Source organism: Mustela erminea, chromosome 19 (genome assembly GCF_009829155.1).
Source record: "Mustela erminea isolate mMusErm1 chromosome 19, mMusErm1.Pri, whole genome shotgun sequence".
In the NCBI taxonomy this organism is placed as follows: domain Eukaryota; kingdom Metazoa; phylum Chordata; class Mammalia; order Carnivora; family Mustelidae; genus Mustela; species Mustela erminea.
The window spans coordinates 33,458,431-33,478,774 of record NC_045632.1 but is presented as its reverse complement, the minus strand read 5'-3'; the positions used below and the strand labels follow the sequence as shown (position 1 = coordinate 33,478,774).

The 20,344-nt window shown below is 43.2% G+C and overlaps 1 protein-coding gene across 1 annotated transcript in view; it reads left to right on the top strand.

Annotated features, from left to right (window-relative positions):
• Nucleotides 1–668: 668 nt before the first annotated feature.
• Nucleotides 669–20,344, top strand: part of AMFR (autocrine motility factor receptor) — a 39,566-nt gene continuing 19,890 nt past the window's right edge. Inside the window, exons 1-7 of the mRNA XM_032325119.1 lie at nt 669–1,077; nt 11,155–11,247; nt 14,408–14,572; nt 15,916–16,068; nt 18,292–18,332; nt 18,496–18,628; nt 20,184–20,317. Coding sequence (XP_032181010.1) covers nt 823–1,077; nt 11,155–11,247; nt 14,408–14,572; nt 15,916–16,068; nt 18,292–18,332; nt 18,496–18,628; nt 20,184–20,317 — 974 coding nt within the window. The 5' untranslated portion in view covers nt 669–822. The remainder of the gene's footprint in view (nt 1,078–11,154; nt 11,248–14,407; nt 14,573–15,915; nt 16,069–18,291; nt 18,333–18,495; nt 18,629–20,183; nt 20,318–20,344) is intronic.

The following is a 20,344-nucleotide window of genomic DNA, read 5'->3' as shown; positions in this document are numbered from 1 at the left end:
TTTCCAAAGAAGCTGCACTGTTTCATATACCTACCTGGTGTATGGAAGAACACATACCCATTTACTGTTAAATTAAGTCCATTTTAGACTCTGCTCGAGGCTACTAGTAAACAACAGAAACTTAAGATAACCTTACTGGCGAGAAAAAAGACTGTTGATTAATATTCTTTATCGGAGGGTCAAGCCCCTATTAATTACTCCCTAAGCAGCATGTCTTTGGACCACCTGGGAAGCTGTTAGGCCCCACGGGGTGCTCAGGAGCACTAACTTGCTTAAACTGCGGTGGGGGCGGGTTAAGGAAACCAAGGGTCCAGTGTCCGGGTCCCCTCTCCCTGCGGGCATCGCCACGCTGCCTGGGCTCGACCGCCCGCCAGCGCCGTCGGGTCCGAGTGACGCTTTTGCTCGACCCGCCCGGCGCCCTGTGCGCCCGCGGGCCCCGCCGATCTGGGCTGTCCGCCGACGGTCATGCTAGGTGCCGGGCCCCAGAGCCTGCGGCCGAGGCCTTCGCCCGCCAGGCGGCGGCGCGACTGCTGGGGGCGGGAGACGGAGGCCGCGCCCCCGCGCCCGTCCCGCCCGCTCCCCGCTGGGGGCGGCGGCCCGCCCCGAGCCCGCCGAGGCTCTTCCGCGCCGGCAGGGGCAGCAGCGGGAGCGGCGCGGGGCGGAGCGGCGCGAGCGGCCAGGAGCGGCCCGGCCCGGCCCGGCGCGGCGGCGGCGGCGGCGGCGGCGGCGACGCCAGAGCCCGAGGGCGCCGTTCGCGAGGCCGCCGCGGGAGCCTGGCCGCAGCGCGGGGAGGCCTGGGGCCTGGAGGCCGCCGCTGCCGCCATGCCGCTGCTCTTCCTGGAGCGATTCCCCTGGCCCAGCCTCCGCACCTACACGGGCCTCAGCGGCCTGGCTCTGCTCGGCACCATCGTCAGCGCCTACCGCGCCCTCAGCCAGCCCGAGGCCGGGCCCGGGGAGCCGGAGCCGCCAACGGCCCCGGTGCAGACGGAGCCGGACGTGCCCTCCCGGCCTAGCGCTGGCGGCCCCCGGGCCCGCGACGTGGCCCAGTACCTGCTCTCGGACAGTCTGTTCGTGTGGGTGAGCGAGGCTGCCCCGGCCGCCGCGGGGGAGCTGGCGGGAGGTGGGGGCCGCCATGTCACCCATTATGTGCGGGGGGCGTGGCTGGGCCGGGGTCGCCTCCCCGGGCCGGCGGCTGCGGGGCCTGGAGGGGCGGGGTCCGCCGGGGAGCTTGCGGGCGGACCGAAGGCTGAGGGGCCGGAGTGGCCCGGGGGGCGCCGAGAGAGCAGCTGGGCCGACAGCGGGGGTTGCTTGAGGAAGGGGCTCCCCGAGGCGCAGAGGGCACGCGGCCGGGCCCGGGGAGGGGACGAGTCTAGGGGGTGGGGGGGTGGGGTGCCCGAGGGACCCCGGGAGGGAAACTCGAGGACCTCCGGGAGCCGGTTACCCCGGCGGTTCAGGGAATTGTGGAGGGAAGTTGAAAGGCTTTTCCGGCTCGGTCCGCACGGGAATGTTAGTAATGGGCTGCCAGTGAAGAGGAGGGGGCAGAGACGAACCTTGTGTTGGCCAAGGGAGAATTTTACGCATCTGGGTGTGTTGGGACATTTGTGTGAGGAGACTGGCTCTCTCCCCTAACTTTTCTTTTCTTTCTGCCCTTAAGTATATGGTTGTCCTGTTTGGGTCAAACACACATACAACCCGTACTTTCTTTCCTGCTGCCTTTACCTGGTGATTCATGACAGTTTCCTTTGATGTCTGAAGGCAGTAAAACATTCGCAGTCGAGAGCTGGCTCATCGTTTTCACTCAGGAGTTTCTCCTTTTAGTGATCCATTTTAAAACAGCGTTTTCAGTTTGTCTGCCAGTGCAAGATAAAGCAGCACCTACAAGGCATACAGGCTGGTTTCGCTTGTTAGGACAGATAATTTCAAGCTGGGCAGATCAACGGTATTTTGGAAGAACTTTGCTTCCACCTTGGCCTTGAATGCCAGGCGTGTACATGCACACGTGCGTGCACACACAGAATGATCAGAAAAGTTGCTCCAGGATTTAGGTCTGTCACTTGGGCTCACTAGGGTGTCTTGGGGCTTGTCTTCTCCTACAGTTCCCATTTGGGGTTAAGAGTAGGCTGTAAATGACTAAGATTAATATTCCAAGGATAGAGAATGATACACAACTCATTTGTTATAATTAATCCCACTGTGCTTCATCAGGAAGCTGTGGGATTTATGAACTCGGTGGGCTGTGGATTAAATCTTCTGGTCCTTCTGATGAAGAGATTATTAGAAGACAGTGAGGTGTGAAGTTTTATTCTTTCACTGCTGTGTACATGACTTTGGTACTGTGTAAACAGTAGGAAAGAAGGGAGAAGAGAAAGAACTCAGGTCACCTCTCTTTTGTCTTAATTTCCAATCTACTTTTTCATTTGAGTTAGCAGGTAAACAACTAAAGTGAAGTGAAGAGTGTTTCTGCCAAATGTTTAAATTCTAATATATTCTTTGATAACATAAGTACGAGACCTAAATAAGCCTTTGAGTTGTAACTACTATAGAACTACTAGTATTATTTAGTGGGTTTTTTTCCCCCTAAGAGTTTTTTGTTTTTGTTTTTACCAAACTCGTGTTCAAATTCCAGGTTAACACCTCTTCATAAAACACTGCATAAAGCCTGTTGATTATCCTGTGAAAATTAGTTCTTTTGAGAAAATTTCCATTTTGAGAAATTTCCAATTTCCCCCCCAGCCTTTTCATTAGAGGTCTTACCTAAAGCAGGTTTCTCTTTTCTTCCTGATCTGTTGATGGTTGTTTTCCTTTTTCAGTTGATCTTAATTGTTTTCCTACTGGTTTTCCCGCTTTCATGCTGGCCTGCCTTGGGTTTCTCAGACCCTCCACGTGTGCTCTGGAAGCTTTCCTCTTCGCCCATGGCGCAGTTTCTGCTCTAGTAGCTGAGCAGGAGCCACCGTCTCCAAAGCCTGCTTCCTTAGGCTGACAGATAGCATGATCGAGTGATATCTGGGGGGGCATTGGTCAAAATGGATCCCTTTGGCACCCTGCCCAAAGACATTCAGATTCAATTTTTTAAAAACCAAGCAAGACAAATCAAAAACTGATCTTTCTGCTAGTTTGCAAATCCTCCTAGCTGTTGTTTGGCATACTGGAATCTCTAAAACTTATCTTTGTAGAGCACAATTTAAATTAATACATGTCTGATAGCATCTCAGGAGGGTTTTTTTTTTTTTAATTTTATTTATTTATTTGACAGACAGAGATCACAAGTAGGCAGAGGCAGGCAGAGAGAGAGGTGGAGGGGAAGCAGGCTCCCTGCTGAGCAGAGAGCCTGATGCAGGGCTCGATCTTAGGACCCTGAGATCATGACCTGAGCCAAAGGCAGAGGCTTTAAGCCACCGAACCACCCAGGCGTCCAACAGGAGGTTTTGATTAACAAACTCAATTCAGAACCTTTCAGAGGTACCATTTGGGGCAATCTGGAGGGCATAGCTGTGAACCCTTTCCCTCAGGCTCGAAACAGTCCATATTGAAACAGTCCATAGACAAATAAAGCAAAATTCGGTAAGTCATAATAGATCCATAAAAAAAATATGGCAGCGTCTGGAGGAAAGAGAAAATGATGCCTAGGGGAAGTATGCTTGGAAGATAATATTTGAACCCAGCCTTGGGAGGTAAGAAGGATCTCAGCAAGCTGCATGGTGTATTTTAAGGAGAGAAAACGGAGTATGAAGCTCAGATGGTATATGAAAGGTAGTACAGGGCCTGTGCTGAACGGCTCATAAACTGGGCTCTTAAATTACAACTCCCTTGGGTCCTATGATTAAGAGTGGGGTATATTTCTCAAAATGGCAACCTGGTACTTGAAAAATGTAGTTTCTCAGATATAATCCAGGGATCACTTCAAGGGGAAAGGCAGAGCCTTGGAGTCTTCATTTTGATAAATGTCCCAGGTGATTTTTTTTTAAAGATTTTATTTATTTATTTGACAGAGCGAGATCACAAGTAGGCACAGAGGCAGGCAGAGAGAGAGAGGAGGAAGCAGGCTCCCTGCCAAGCAGAGAGCCCAATACGGGACTTGATCCCAGGACCCTGAGATCATGACCTGAGCTGAAGGCAGAGGCTTAACCCACTGAGCCACCCAGGAGCCCCCAGGTGATTTTTTTACTAATGGTTGAGAAATGGATTAGGGAGCATAGGATGTGGGGTGAGGGTCAGATTATGTAAACCTTGCCAGCCCTTCTAAGGAGTATGGACATTATTTTGTGGGCCATAGGGTTTAAGTGGGAAGGGAGGGGAGAGGGGCTGTCATGATGAAACGGTTTTCTCCAGCGTGACCTGTGGCAGCAGTGGTGAGGGTGGCAAGAGGCCTGGAGATGTTGTGATTTAAGACCTCCCCCAAAGAGGTCTCTCCAATTGCGCCCCCCACCCCCCTCCAGTGTTCTCACACTAGCAAACGCCCAGGTTTGATGTGATCACTTGTTTCTTCATGTCTTTCTAGAACTTTCATTCTAAAGTTTCATTCAAGATTAGGTTTTTTACCTAATTTTATTTTATGGTTTTCAGGTGACCTAGGCTTATTTTACAAATTTCAGGTGACCCTTTGGTTAAGTACCTCTTGATCCATTCTGTATTATATGTTTTTTTTTTTAAGATTTTATTTATTTGACAAAAAGAGATCACAAGTAGACAGACAGACAGAAAGAGAGAGGAGGAAGCAGGCTCCCTGCCAAGCAGAGAGCCTGATTCGGGGCTCGATCCCAGGACCCTGAGATCATGACCTCAGCTGAAGGCAGAGGCTTAACCCACTGAGCCACCCAGGTGCCCCTCTATTCCGTATTGTTTTGAATTGTACAGGAGTGTTTGGCTTTTCTACTCCTTTATTCATATTATTTTCATTACTGTCTCCTTTCTTGTTTTTTATTTTCCTTTTTTTCAGATTTGCTTCTAAAATTGTAAGATCAGGACATGGTAAAATGGAGAAATGAGAATATAAGTGTTAAGGTTCTGACATAGTTATATGCAAATCAAGTAATTTAAATACACATCTTGGTGGGGGGGGCATGAAAATGGAGGAACATGAACAACTGACCATTTAGAGCAGGGGTGGGCAAACTGGTGGCCTGTTTGGCCTGGCCTGTTTTGTACAGTCCATTTAGCTAATGGTGGTTTTTTTAGTTTTCAAATTTTTTTTTTTTAAGGGGAAGATTATTTGATGGTGAGTGTGGCCTGTTAAGCCTAAAACATTTATTATCTCATAGCCCATTAGAGAAAACGTTGCTGACTCCTGTTTTAAAGAGCCCATCTTCATGTAATTATGAAACTTCGGGATTAAAAGTAATTTACTAGGTTTGAGTCTTTATGAGTTGACTATTCCAGTGAAGTTTAGAGAAAAATATTAGCTTTAGAAATGTTGGGGCAGGGGCACCTGGGTGGCTCAGTGGGTTAAAGCCTCTGCCTTTCCGCTCAGGTCATGATCTCAGAGTCCTGGGATCGAGTCCCACATCAGGCTCTCTGCTCTGCGGGGAGCCTGCTTTCTCCTCTTTGTCTGTCTGCCTTCCTCTCTGCCTACTTGTGATCTCTGACTGTCAAATAAATAAAATCTTAAAAATTTTTTTAAAAATTAAAAAAAAAGAAAAGTTGGGCTGCTAAGGAAAAAGGGAACACTTCTGAATAAGAGGATATAAGCCTAGATAAACAACTGAAAAATATAGGAAGGATCCCTGATATTGTGAAAAGAGGAACACTGTCATCAATGTGATAAGGAGGAGTATGCATTTTTGCATTTTATTGTGTTGTATTTATTTACTTTTTTAAGATTTATTCATTTATTTGAGAGAGAAAGAGCATGAATGCTGGGGAGGGAGGGGTGGTGCAGCAGAGGGAGAGGGAAAGAGAGTCTTAAACTCTCTGAGCATGGAGCCTGACCAGGGCTCAGTCTCACGACCCTGAGATCATTACTAGAGCTGAAGTTAAGAGTTGGTCGCTCAACCGAGAGCACCCCCAAGTGCCTCATGATGTCATTTTATACTTGTCACAGGGAGCCTGCAGAGAGATAACGTGTTCTAGTTGTTCTTCCAGGGAAGAGACAATGGTGTGTGGGGGAGGTGGTGGTTAGTGCTGGTGTTAAGTAGGAGACTAAGAAATAACCATATTGATTCTGTTCTTGAGACAGTTCCTGGTACTTTAACCAGCTTTCATTACAAGCTGATAAATCACACCCCATTGGTGGCCAGCGTGTTTGTTACAGGACCAAAAATACCTCCAGGGTTACACAGTGAAAAACGTGGCTAAGCTGTTTCACAGTTATCTGCTCTTTTCTCTTTTCCTCTCAAGCCAAACTGTCTTATAATTTAGTTTCTGTCGTTCCCAAGTAGCACAGTAGACCCATTCTGGGAGGGAAATTTTCTTATGGGGACTTAAAGGGAATTACTTTAAGCCTGATTAAGTAGGAGTTCCTTGGGGTCACTACTATCTGATGTTTTTTGTTACAGGCTGCTCAGAACAAACAAAACTTGTTTTGTTCTTTTTTTCTTTTTGTAGGCTAACACAAAAGAAAGATGTTTCCTGAGGTTTTAAAAATAGTATTTAAGGTTTTTACATTGGCACAGATAAGAGAAACTTCTGAAGCATTTTAGTACAGTAGGAACACCATGTAACAAGATCACTGAGGCCACCCAGTTTGGGATTGCTAGTTATCAGTCTCCCACAATGGTGAGAAAAATAAATGTGGAACTTCAGAACTGGTCAGAAAGTTTAATAGACTCTAAACTTTAGAAGAATTAATTAAAGGGGCGCCTGGGTGGCCCAGTGGGTTAAGCCTCTGCCTTCGGCTCAGGTCATGATCTCAAGGTCCTGGGATTGAGCCCCGCATCAGGCTCTCTGCTTCCCCCTCTCCCTGTGCCTGCCTCTCTGCCTACTTGTGATCTCTCTTTCTGTCAAATAAATAAAATCTAAAAAAAAAAAAAAAAAGAAAAATTAATTTAAAAAATTAAATAATGCATGGTCATGGTGCAGAAGTCTCAGTGAGGTTACAGTGAAAAGTATGTCTTCTGCTTCTCTTTCTCAGAAGTGGCCATTACCACCTTTTTTCTTTTCTTTTTTTTTTTTTAATATTTTATTTATTTATATGAGAGACAGCAAACAAGCGAGCGAGAGAGAGAGAGCACACACACAAACAGGGGCAGAGGGAGAGATAGAAGGAAGCTCCGCTGCCGAGCAGGGGGCCAATGCAGGTCTCCATCCCAGGACCCCAGCATCATGACCTGAGCCAAAGGCAGACGCTTCACCGACTGAGCCACCCAGGCGCCCCACCCCCAGTACCACTTTCTTGTAATTAGTAGAAGTAGAAGACCAAGAAACATCCAGGTTGTTCAAGTCCTTGACACTGTTCCCATCTATGATTATACAGATGAATCTGTGTGTACATATGCATATGCTTTCTCTTTTACATACAGGGTAGCATGGTAATGGCATTTCTACACCTTGCTTTTTTAACAGTGAACGAGTTATCTTGAAGGTTCCATACAATGCTAGTAGAGAGCTGCTGAGTTAGTTATCCTGGCTTCATTGTATTTCACCGAATGGCTGGCTGGCAGTTTATTGAACTTGCCTCTCTGATGGACATTTAATTGTTCTCCATTTTTCTGCTGTTGGCGAACAGGGCTCGGTGATGAACTCCTCATCTTTACATTCAGTCTGGGTTCTGCCTGCAAGGAAAAACTAGCTAGTTGCATAGAACAGATAAAGCGAAGTTAGCACTTTTGGTGTGGTCTATGTGGATAATGTGTGGTTCAGACCAGGCGTGCTAGAGGTGAGCCTCGGTTTGATTATTGGAGGTGAGAAGGTGGATTTACATCTGGGTTAACGTGTGGTTTCTTTAAGAATATTACTGGTTGGGAATTGCTTTAATGTATTTATTTAGTTAATTTTTTAGAATGAAATATTTCAGTTAGAAAACACCACTTATCCATTTATTTCGCTTTCTGTCCTATTTGGAAGCCCAGGAACAAATGGTTTCATACAGTGTGAAATTTAGCAAACATTCACACGTAGGACCATGGTAAAAAAATTTTTTTCTAAAGATTTTTATAATTTTTTGATAGAGCAGAAGCAGAGGGAGCGGCAGGCAGAGGGAGGGGGAGAAGCAGGCTTCCTGCTTGAGCAGGGAGCCTGATGCCCGGTGCTGTCCCAGGACCCTTGGATCATGACCTGAGCTGAAGACAGATGTTTAATTGACTGAGCCACCCAGGCGGCCCCCATTTTAAAAATTTTTTTTTGTATAGGCGATTTTTTTTTTCTAACTGAAGTGTAGTTGATGGGATTTGCTTTTAAGTGAGGAATGCTACAATTATGTTATTTCCATATTTCTAATTTTTCAAGGCTTTAATCAGTTTTAAAGGTGAGAATTTATCATATATTAAGTCATTTTTCTATAAATAAACATAGAATAGCTATTAATAATCGTTAAGGTGTTTTGAAAAACACTTTGTTCATCATCTTAAAATCATTTTTATTTTTTATTATTATTATTTTTAAAGATTTTATTTATTTGACAGAGAGAGATCACAAGTAGGCAGAGAGGCAGGCAGAGAGAGAGAGAGGAGGAAGCAGGCTCCCTGCTGAGCAGAGAGCCCGATGCGGGACTCGATCCCAGGACCCTGAGATCATGACCTGAGCCGAAGGCAGCGGCTTAACCCACTGAGCCACCCAGGCGCCCCCCTTAAAATAATTTTTAGTTGCAATTTAATTTCAATTCTGTGTAGCTCTAGCTTTCATATTAAGTTCACAGAAAGTTAGCTCCTCCTTTCTACATAAATTCCCTTTCTAGTATCAGTATATTTTCTCCTTTTTCCCCCCTTATCCTTGCTAATTTTTAAATCTTATATTGAAATTAAAATAAATGATTATCTGTGAGTGATGAAATTATGACAGACTCCGTTTAAAAAAAAAGATTATGATTTTTTAAACTGTATTTTTGAACTTTAAGAAATGTAACTGAGAAATAGTAAATAATACTCTACTTTTTGTTTTGTAATCCAAGATATATGAGAATGTGCTTTTGGATAGAGCAATGATTAAGCCACCCAAGTTTACTTTCTTCTCCTGTATTGATTGCTGTCCCTGGAGCCTGTGAGGTGTGTTGTTAGATGCTTATCAAGTTCTGTGTCCTGTAGATTCTAAAAGCTCTTTGCAGGGTCTAGAGCTCCCCCACTTCTCTTAACCTCCCACATGCCTTGAACAAGTAATTCTCAATGTCCGGACTTTCTTTATTTCCTATGCTACTACATGCAAAACCAGCAAGAATTCTTTTTTTAAACTGTGTTGTAATTAGACCAGGGGATGTTTGGCTGACTTAAAAAATTCCGTTCAGGGGCACCTGGCAGGCTCAGTCAATAGAACATACAACTCTTGATCTCAGGGTCGGGACGCCCAGCCTCACGTTGGGGGTAGAGTTTACTTTAAAAAAACCAAAAAAGCAAAAAAAAAAAAACAAAAACAAAACCAAAAATAACCCAGAACTGCTCAGCTAGGAGATGCGGCATGAAGGATTGTGGTTGTGGTTTTGTTTGATTAAGTTTTTCTTAATTAGCATGACTAAAGTTCCCATTGGCTGGTTTCAAACACAATGAAAAGAAACCTGCACATCTTTTTCATCTCCTTAAAAATGAGTTTTCTAAGCTGTTTTTTGGGTGGTTTTGTATAGGGCTCTTCAACCAGGGAGTCACAAATTAGGGATATAGGATGTTTTGGGTAACTGATTTGGATTTTTCCTGATTATTTGCAGGTTTAATTAATGACCAGAGCAGTTTCAGCCAAACTGGTTTTTTTTTTTTTTTAATTCTTTAAGACTATATCACGTATTTCCTTGTCCCTTTAGGCAGAATAGGACTAAACGTAATTTAATCTTTTTGTAAGGAATCGGGGCTGCCATTGTGTGTGTTCTCCCGAAGGGGTGGATGATGCGAGGTCCTGAGAGGGACCTGAAGACCTAGATCTGAAGGAACTTGTTTCCTTATATTACTTTTTTGGTCTTTTTTTTTTTTCCTTCCACAGTATCATTTGCCTCTTTTAAAAATAGAGGGAGGAAGGACCTGGGAAGAAGATTATGGCCATCTTCCTGTGAAGTTAGTGAATCAAAGCTTGAAGCAGTCTTTACATTGAGTTGGGGTTCATTTCCATGTGTTCTCAATACAAGTCATGTTTACTCTCTTTATCAAAAGACTTTTTGGGTCTTTTTGGCTTTTGGGGTCATGCAGAGTTTTAAAAAATCGTTTGAGCATCAGTGGTAAGATGTGTCCCACTAGCTTCTTGGTCAAGGGCAGCCCACTCCTTCATTTTGTGAGCATTAGATTTGTTGTTTAGGTGTGGGGATATCCATCTCTTAATTATCTAAGGAAAGAGAAGATTTCCCATTTCCTATTGAAGAAGGCCTTGGTTTTGTAGTGGTGGCTCCTGGTGGCCTTCCGGTTCTCAGACAGCCCTGCCAGTTTGCTTCTTCCTTCTTCCCGGTTCCTCAGTTCCTTTCCCCTCGGATGCCCCGGATCCGTTCCTTGAAGGCCAGCACTGCGCTCCGAGAACATTTATCTTTTGGCTGGTAGATTGTCCCATTGTAGGACATATGTGTATATACACATATCCCTATATATGTACAGGGTCTTGTGGCTTTTTTGGGACCATCAGCACTCTCCTCCTCATCTGCTATTTGTTTGGCAGGGCAGAGTAGGATGTTTGGGTGCTGGGTTTTAGTTCATGATAACCTCAACTTCTAGAAGAGCTTTCTTCAAGGCTCCCAAAATCTTAATGTAGGAAATGATACACTTAAGAGATACCTATGGCTTACAAGGTACATACAGTTCTGCACCTTTTGTACAGTGCAGTCAAGGCTGAAGGGGAAGGTGGCCTGCTGGATGGTGCATACTGGGTCAGGACTCTGTGATTAACTGGTGAGCCGGTGCCTCTCCTTCCCACTCCTCATCTCTGCCACCAACACTCATGAAAGTGTGTGCCTTCAAATATTCCTTATCTTGTAATGGCAGGGAACTGTGGAGGCCCAGTCCTTAGAAGTGATTGTTGAATTCCTAATACAAAATTTTTACACCTGCCTTTATTTTTCAACAGGAGGAAATAAACTTTCTTTCTTTGGTTTGTATACAGGTTCTAGTAAATACCGCATGCTGTGTTTTGATGTTGGTGGCTAAGCTAATCCAGTGTATCGTGTTTGGCCCTCTTCGAGTGAGTGAGAGGCAGGTAAGTCTAACCTTAGGATGGATTCTAGTGACCAGATTTTTTTTTTTTACTTGTGTTTGATATAATTTTAAACTTACGGAAGGATTGCACGACTACTCTGAAGAGCGTCCGTGTGCCCCTTACCCAGATTCGCCGTTGTCAGCATTCTGTCCCATGTGCTTTCACATTGGTCTTTTCTTTATACTATATGTATTTTTTCTGACCCATTTGAGAATAAGTTGTGGACATCATACCCCTGTCCCTCCAAATACTTCAGTATGTATTTCCCAAGAGCAAGGACATTTTCTTAGGTAACCGTAGCACAATGCTCAAAATCAGGAAACTTAGCATTGATAAAATACTTTCTGGAATGCACAGTTCATGTTCAGTGTAGCCAAGTTGTCCCAGTCCTGCTTGCTTCTTGTAGCTCTTTTCCCCATGACTCTCAGGAGTGCAGTTTTTAAGGAAGCGGACGTTTGTTTTCGTTTTAGTTTGAATAATAATGAACATCCCTCTTTAGAATATAGGTTCTTTTCCAAAAGAATTATTGAGAGATTTAAATTTCTCCCCTTGGAAAAGTAAATTAAGATTCATCCTTCCACAAGCAGAAGATTAGGTGACTTGTTCTGTTTCAGGTGGCATAGTCTGACATTGGGACATTACTCCCAGAAGGTACATGTATATGAGCAGGACATGTTTTTAATGAAGGTGCCACAAGCATGCTGTACAGACTGGCAGGCACCCAAGGATTTTAGTGTGGAATGTAGAATGGTGTGTCTACAAATAAGAATTTAGAACTGGCCTTAAAACAACAACATACAAACAGAACTAGATTTCACTTTTTCTTATCTCAGCGATGAGACACAGGGACCTGCTACCTTGAACTTCTATTGGCCTCGCTCCTTACCTACCCTTTCTACCCAGGTCCCTTGTTACCAGATCAGCTGAGGTCCTAGTTCCAAGCTTAACCAAGGTTAGTGTGCGCTTGAGCCCTTGGATGCAGGACTCTTACGAGCGGAACTGTTTGTTCTCCCAGAGAGTTTTCGCTGGTGAATATTCAGCACTTTCTCCAAAATATCAACTCCATGTGTCTCCCAGGTATAGCATCCATGGGAGGTCATTTTTGGGGTAGGAATCAAAAGCCCCTTTTGATGCTGCTTTCTTTGTGAAGAAAATCTTCTGGCTTGCAGGCCAGACATTGGTCAGGCTAGGCAAGCCATCTCCTCGCGGGTGGACTGATCTGGCACCAGTGGGCCTCCATCTACTGGTTTCATTTTCCTGAAATGGTAAGTATCCGCTCAAAATTTTCAGAACACATTACCCTGGAGCATTGCAGAGATTTTTACCATCTCTAGAGGTAATGGGCACATCTGTGATTCTACTTCGAGTTTTTCGGTCCAGATCACATCTTTATCTTACTTATTTATTTAAAGCTTGTTATTTGAGTATAGCTGAGACACAGCGATACCTTCGCTTCAGCTCTCCACCACGGTGATTCACAGCTCTCTAGACATTCTGCTGTGCTCGCCACCATGATGACTTTTGTTCTGATGCGTGTCATCCGGCGGCATTTATCAAACACTAGTTTGAGCTAGAACTCTGCAGAATTGACATGGGTTTGCTCTGTGGGTGATTCAGGGAAGTTCAAGAAATAAAGTCTCTCTGGAGGCAGAGACACTGAACGCTGAAAGCGGGATAAAAAAAGAGACTCTTCCGTGGAGGTTTAGAGCAAGGAATTTTCTTTTTTCGGGCACGTCATGCCTGCTATGGTGCATGTCCCAGCACTGTATGTATAGGAGCCTAGTCGGTCTCCCCAGTGGTTCTGGGAGGGGACACCAGGCTCAGGAGGCCCACCTTGTAGGTGGGGAGACCGAAGCACAGGAACGTTAAGTGACTCATCGCAAGTCGCATAGCAAATACATGGTGGGCTGAAGGTTCAAAACCTAAGCACAAGATGTCCTGCGTTCACCTTGTACTTCACCTGTCCTCAATCTGGAAGCGGCGTTCACCAAAGGTTCTTAGCTCCCTTTGTTCTTTGTGCAAACAATGTACAGTCAGTATAGTGCGTAGAAGTGCCCAAAATAATAATCTTATCTTTCAGTAGTCCTTCATTTGTTACACATTTAGGTTCAGTTATTTCTGTTTCTATTCAGTTTTGCTTTTTTCTGTTTTGTTTGAATTTGTGAGACATCCCTTATGGTTCAGAACAATTTCTGAGAATGTACTTAAGAGTCCTGTTTCATTCTTACCTCTTTGCTCAGCTCTCACCCTTCCCACAGATGGCTCAGTAGTGTGTTTTAGGGGCTAGACTCCCCTCCTTGACCTTGATTTTAAAAACCGATGTCCTCCATATAGACAGAGTTACTCTTCCTCCAGTCCTGGGAGAGTACATTTATCCAACTTCTTTGGAAACCAGGGTGGTACTTATTAGAAACTGCAAAAACATTCATAACCTTTGATTCCATAATGCTGAAGAAATACAAACTCTGGCCAAGATATTCATTACAACATTTTCCGAATGGAGACGAAAACAATTGCATTGTCCATCTGTAACCGCTAAAATGGTATATTCATGGATTATTCACTGACAACTGGTCAGGTTCTCACAATGTGAGAAGTGAAATAAAGCAGTGTGCAAAATTAAGGTTTTGCACATTAGGAAGAAGAAAAGAGAAATGCATAAAAATGCTAAGGCATCATTTTTGTTTGACTTTTCTTACCAAGTATAGACTGGTGAATGAACATATGGTATTTGTTAATCTGAAGGATGTTTAAAAAGAACAAGCCTAATCTTTTCTATTGTTTATGAATCCAAAGAGCAGAAGTATTAAAAATGATACTTGTAACCTTCACCATTTTAAAAATTTTGTGTTGGCAGTATTTGTATTATTCTTAATATGCAGGGTACTAGACGAATATCACTCTCCTTTTGATGGCTAAAACTTTATAACTGACTGAGGGTTACAACCCAGAGTCTACACATGATTTTCTAGGGGCCTTACCTTTATTCTTTGGAGAGTTTATTTTTTATTTTTTTTACCTTCTGCTGTCTTGTGAACAAATGTTAGAAAGCTGAATATAGGATATATCTTCTCCAGGGCAGCCAGTTTTTGTCGTGTTAACATCTCTTAAATAGGTTAGATGAAATAGTACTAACCTTTATAAATATTTGTCTTTTCAGCACCTCAAAGACAAGTTCTGGAATTTTATTTTCTACAAGTTCATTTTCATTTTTGGTGTGCTGAATGTGCAGACGGTGGAAGAGGTGGTCATGTGGTGCCTCTGGTTTGCTGGACTTGTATTTCTACATCTGATGGTTCAGCTCTGCAAGGACCGATTCGAATATGTGAGTTTTCAGCCAGAGCTCTTTGCTTGCTTAGTCACACGTTTGCCAGGTTTGAGTTGTGTAAGATGAAGGAGCCATAACGGGCGCGTACTGGGTAGGTCTCCAGGGCAAGGCTCCTAGATCAGGTAGCCGCCGCCTGTTTCTTGAGGCATTTCCTGCAGCAGCCAAAGAATGCAGGATCAGTGTCTCCTCCTGAGGTCCCCCCCCCCGCCCCCGCACTAGCAGACTGTGTTACAGCCCGAGTGGGGTCAGTTCACTCTCAACAAACTGTTCCATCACAGCACGAGGAAAGCTTAGTGTATAAACGGAATAAAAGCTGCTGTCTTCCAGGTACTTTCTGTTCCAGTCTCCTTCCATTTTTCCCCCTCTGATTCTTGGAGCCTTCTTTTGGACTAGCTTAGATTGTTTTACATTGTTTCCGTGGGCAAGGGCTGAATTAGCCCTCTTGCCTCCCTGGGTCCTGAGAGAAGTGAATCCTCCTCTGTCTGGGTATGAGATCTGCATCTCCGCTTCAGATCAGAATTGTTGGGGGGGTGACATCTCGCTCTTCAGTGCCCCCGGGCACCGCTCTGTTACATCGCTCCGGGGCCTCATTTACTCCTTGTTTCACCTGGTCCTCGGGGACAGGAGGTCCCTGCACCTCTCTGTGAGTTCATCTCAGTCCAAAGGCCGTCTAGGGGTCAAGAGCACTAGTGCCCAACCTCCCTAACGGGTTTGATACTTGTCCAACCTCCCTAACGGGTTTGTTACTTCCACCATCCAGCTCAGACTTCCCAGCCCTTGGGTCTCTGCGCTCCGCCCCCCCCTTGCCTCTCCTTGTATACTGTCATCGGGACATTGAGATAGGGGGCGCTCCGCACCTGGATGACATTTCCTCTGTCCCAGCCCTAAACACGGTAGGAATATGCTTCCTCCAAGAGGATTTTCAGGAGGAGGGGGAGAGCAGGATTGAGAAAGAAACAACAGAACATGGTGCGGTCTGGAGTGCTGTTGAGTGTTGAGAGAACTGCATACGTTTGGAAAATTGCTTGGAGAGAGGCTTATCATCCCACTGGTAGGCGGAGGATCCTTGAGAATTTGAGATGAAAATATGGTGTATGTTGTTCATAGTCTGTAAAATAAGTGATAAAGATCTCTAAGTAATTAGCTCGTGCTCGTGTTTAGGTTGGTTGGACAGTCTTAACCATCTGGCGGTGGGGTGCTGGTCTGTGCTTGGCATTGGGCAGTGCTGCTAAGCCCGGGTTCCTGAGCACAGACACCAAGACTAACCTCGAGTTTCTTAGGGAAGCTTAACACTGCCGTGAAGAAGAATGAACTTCCTTGTCCTGTTTTGTACATTTCAGCTTTCATTTTCTCCCACCACACCCATGAGTAGCCACGGGCGAGTTCTGTCTCTGTTGATCGCAATGCTGCTTTCTTGCTGTGGATTAGCAGTCGTCTGTTGTGTCACAGGCTACACCCATGGGATGCACACACTGGCTTTCATGGCAGCGGAGGTGAGATGTGGATGCGGGCTTTCGTTCTGATCGTGCTCCTATAGATTTGCAATTCACGCATGCGGTGACTGAGAGAGAGTCGGTCTTTTGTTTTAACAAGCGTATTTTGAATTCCTTGCTTTTGTGTTGGGTACTGGTATTGAAGGGGAACATGTATGATTTCCTGTAATCCTTGCTGCAACATGGTAAAGGTAATTATTTTTGCCAACATTTCTGTAGTGCTTACTATATGCTGAGGGTTGCTCTTAATATCTGATGTGTTTTGACTCATTTGATTATTCCTGTTCATAAATGGGGAAACTGGTTAGAGGGTGCAGTGAATTATTTAAGGTTCAGAATTGAGCAATGGCACAATCCAAAAATTGGGTTTTTTAGGTAGGTATAAATTAAGATTGTATAGGATAATATAAATATTTAAGTTCTAGTCTTTATTTTGGAAGACTAATCTGAGATATTCATGTGTATTTAAAATTTATTTTTTAAACCTTTCTGAAAATACTAAGTTTCATTCAATAGAAATAAAAATTTTTTGTATGTCCTTATATTCAATTGCTATCTTTGCTTTTTTCCTCCAGCCAAAGGCAAGATATTTTTTATCTTTACCATAATTGCTACTCTTAAGTGAAAAAAATAATAGATTATTAAAGTTAATTAGTTAATATTAAAACACGAAATTTGAACTACTATTTGGGAATTTATTAGAAGAGGATTAAAATTTATTGGGGTGCCTGGCTGGGTCAGTTGAGTGTGTGACTCTTGATCTGGAGGTCGTGAGTTTGAGCCCCACATTGGGGATAAGAGGTTATTTTTTAAAATTTAATATTTTTTGAAATTTTGCCTAATAGCATTGATTTCAGAATAAGTTGTAGTAGTGTAAATAAAATTAGGAAAGGAACATTTAAGTACTTAGTAAGACATTCGCAGTTCTAACTGATTACTGTCTGTATGTATCTCTTTTATCTTAAAAATTTTTTTGCACTGATTTTTTTTTATTAGTGTGCTTTAGATATATTTTATAATAAATCACTATTTTCGTGATAGTCTGACTTTCCTGTTTTTTACTTTTATTAATATTAAGCCAAATTTTGGAAAAGGTATAAATAAAGATATTTAAATTAGGCCTATTGGATCATACTACATACATATTTTAATTTTAGCTCATTACTGTTGATTGTTTTAAGATAATTAATAATGTTACAGATTATATATTTTAAACATAATCATATTTTTATATTTATAGTGTTTCTCTATGTAAAATATTTTCCATTTATAAATTGGGATTTTCAATTCTCAAACAATGTAATAGTTCTAGTCTGGTATTTTAAGAGGAGTTTTTTAAAATGTCAATTTCTATAGTATAAAATACCATGAAGGTCCTAGTTTATTCTTCATTCTTTTTGCTTTTGTGTGGGCAAGGGGAGTGGACAAAGCATTATGTAGAGAGCAGGTACTCGTCTTGGATTGGGGGACCTGAACTATACTTTGGGTATGGGATCACCAAGTATTCAAACACCCTTTGAGATAATCATGATGGGGACGGGACTTTCTGCTGTATAAAATAGAAGTGATCATCAAACTACTAGAATGAACCTCAAGATTGTAGAAGGCAGCCCCAGGAGATGGTCAGGTGTAATCAGTCAATGTTAATAGAAAAAGGCTCAATGAAAGTTGGTTTCTAGGTCATGAAACCATCCCATGGAAATTTGAAGCAGATCAAAAATAGTTGGTAAGCTTGAACAACCTTCCTTTTTTTGCTTTCAGTTTTGTTGTGATACAGTTGACACACAGCATTGTGTAAGTTTAAGGTATACAGCCTAACGAATAACTGACATAGATTGTGAAGTCATTATCACAGTAAGCTTCCTTAATATCCATCATCTCAGTAGAGATACAGAAAAAGAAAGAAAGGGGTTTTCTTGTGATGAGAACTTGCAGGATCTGCCCTCTCCACAGCTTTCAGATGTGCCACAGCAGTGTTAACTCTAGTCATTATGTTGGATGTGACATCCTCAGTCCTGATTTATCTTGTGACTGGAAGTTTGTACCTTTTGAATGCATCCATCCCGTTCCCCACCACCGTCCCCCCAGCACGGTCCCCCCCTCTTGAATAACCTGTGTTTTAGTTGAACTGAGAAATGCTTGCCTTTTATCTTTTTGTAAAAGTTAAGTTTGGCCTGAGCAATTCCAAATTTTACTAAAGAATAACTACATCTTTCTTTATAGTCTCTTCTCGTGACAGTGAGGACTGCTCATGTGATTTTACGGTGAGTAGAAATTTGGGAGGGAGGCGATTAGGTCTACTCATAAAGTCGGTTTTAAGTGTCACATATATAAAATCTATAAAAATGTGACTGTACTGCATCATGTTTAAGCCAGATTAAGCTGTACTAGTAAATTGCTAAAATGATGTTTCTCTGTTCACTGCAGCTATGTAATTCACCTCTGGGACCTCAACCATGAAGGGACGTGGGAAGGAAAAGGAACCTATGTCTATTACACAGATTTTGTCATGGAGCTCACTCTCTTGTCCCTGGACCTCATGCACCATATTCACATGTTGGTAAGCTTCTGCAGAAGGAGCTCTAACAGAGAGCTAAGTGTTTTAGAATCAGGAATCCTGTTTAGTCCATGAGAAATGAAACGTTTATGGGTAAACTGCGTAAAATCTCTCAAAACAGACGCAGCTATGTCCCTCTGTCTTTTTGCGGCTGCGTGTAGAATAATGGCGTGCGCTTCGGCTGGAGCCCAACTTGAGGAGGAGTTTGTTGTCCTCCGACACTCTGTGAACTCCACTGACCCATACACTGGTCATTCTTCTACCATGAAATTAAGGGGATTCTGTATGCCCCGCCTAGTTTCTGTGGCTGCTGATACGTAGCCATTATTTTGTAGGGGGTAGTGGGTTAAGCCTCTGCCTTAGGCCCAGGTCATGATCTCAGGGTCCTGGGATCAAGCCCCGAGTCGGGCTCTCTGCTCAGCGGGGAGCCTGTTTCCCCCTCTCTCTCTTTGCTTGCCTCTCTGCCTACTCGTGATCTGTCTCTGTCAAATAAATAAGTAAAATCTTAAAAAAAAAAAAAATTAGCTTTTATTTAAAAAGCTCTCCTAAGTGCCCGGGGATAACTTAACATTTTATTGTATTTATTGCTGCTTTTTATATTCAAATACATACAGTCATAAATTGAGATTGTATTTTCGACATACAGTTTAGTTTTGCCTTTTTTTTTTTTTTTTTTTTTAAGCTAATGTGTTATCTGTATTGTCCTGTGTTAGCCACAGTTCTTCTGAACCATTATAATGCCTTCAGGATAAGAATTCCATTATATAGATGTATGATGATTTAATTAACCAACCCTCATAGTAGATATTTAGATTGTATTCAGCTGTTTGCTATTTTCACATCTTTATGTAATTTTTTGTCATATGCTAGTTTTTTAAGATAGTTTTATCTGGCTTTTTTCACTTGGATATTTTCCCGTATAATCAATCTTTTAAAAATGTTATACATAAATATAGTGTAATATTAATATATAACTTTATTTTATAATAAATATAACTAATGACTATATACTGTTACATTATATGAATTTACAACTGGACTGTTTCCCTGCGGGGCATTTTGCTCATTTACTGGTTTTCTTTTTTATAATCGCATGGACGGATATTTTTGTGTATAAAAAGTTTTTAAATTTCTGATTAATTCCTGAGAAAATATAGGTGGTGATGGAGTGTCGAGGCCGAAGAGTGTGTACATTGGTCATGGCAGTGAGATGAAATACCTGCACTTGCTTGGTGAAATGTCATTCCAGCTCGCCCTTACCACCGATGAGAGCTTCTGTTGCCTACCTCACCTTTGTCACTAGCAAATTTCCATTCATTTTTTTTTTTTAAGATTTTATTTATTTATTTGACAGAGAGAGATCACAAGTAGGCAGAGAGGCAGGCAGAGAGAGGGGAGGAAGCAGGCTCCCAGCTGAGCAAAGAGCCTGACTTGGGGCTCAATCCCAGGACCCTGAGATCATGACCTGGGCCGAAGGCAGAGGCTTAACCCACTGAGCCACCCAGTGGCTCTCCATTCATTTTTGTTGTGTGTTTGATTTTTCCTCCTTCCTTTGAAGTTATTTGGCAACATCTGGTTATCCATGGCCAGCCTGGTCATCTTCATGCAGCTGCGTTACCTGTTCCACGAAGTGCAGCGTCGAATCCGCCGGCACAAGAACTACTTGCGTGTGGTTGGCAACATGGAGGCCAGGTGAGCGAGCACATGCCGGTGTTGCCC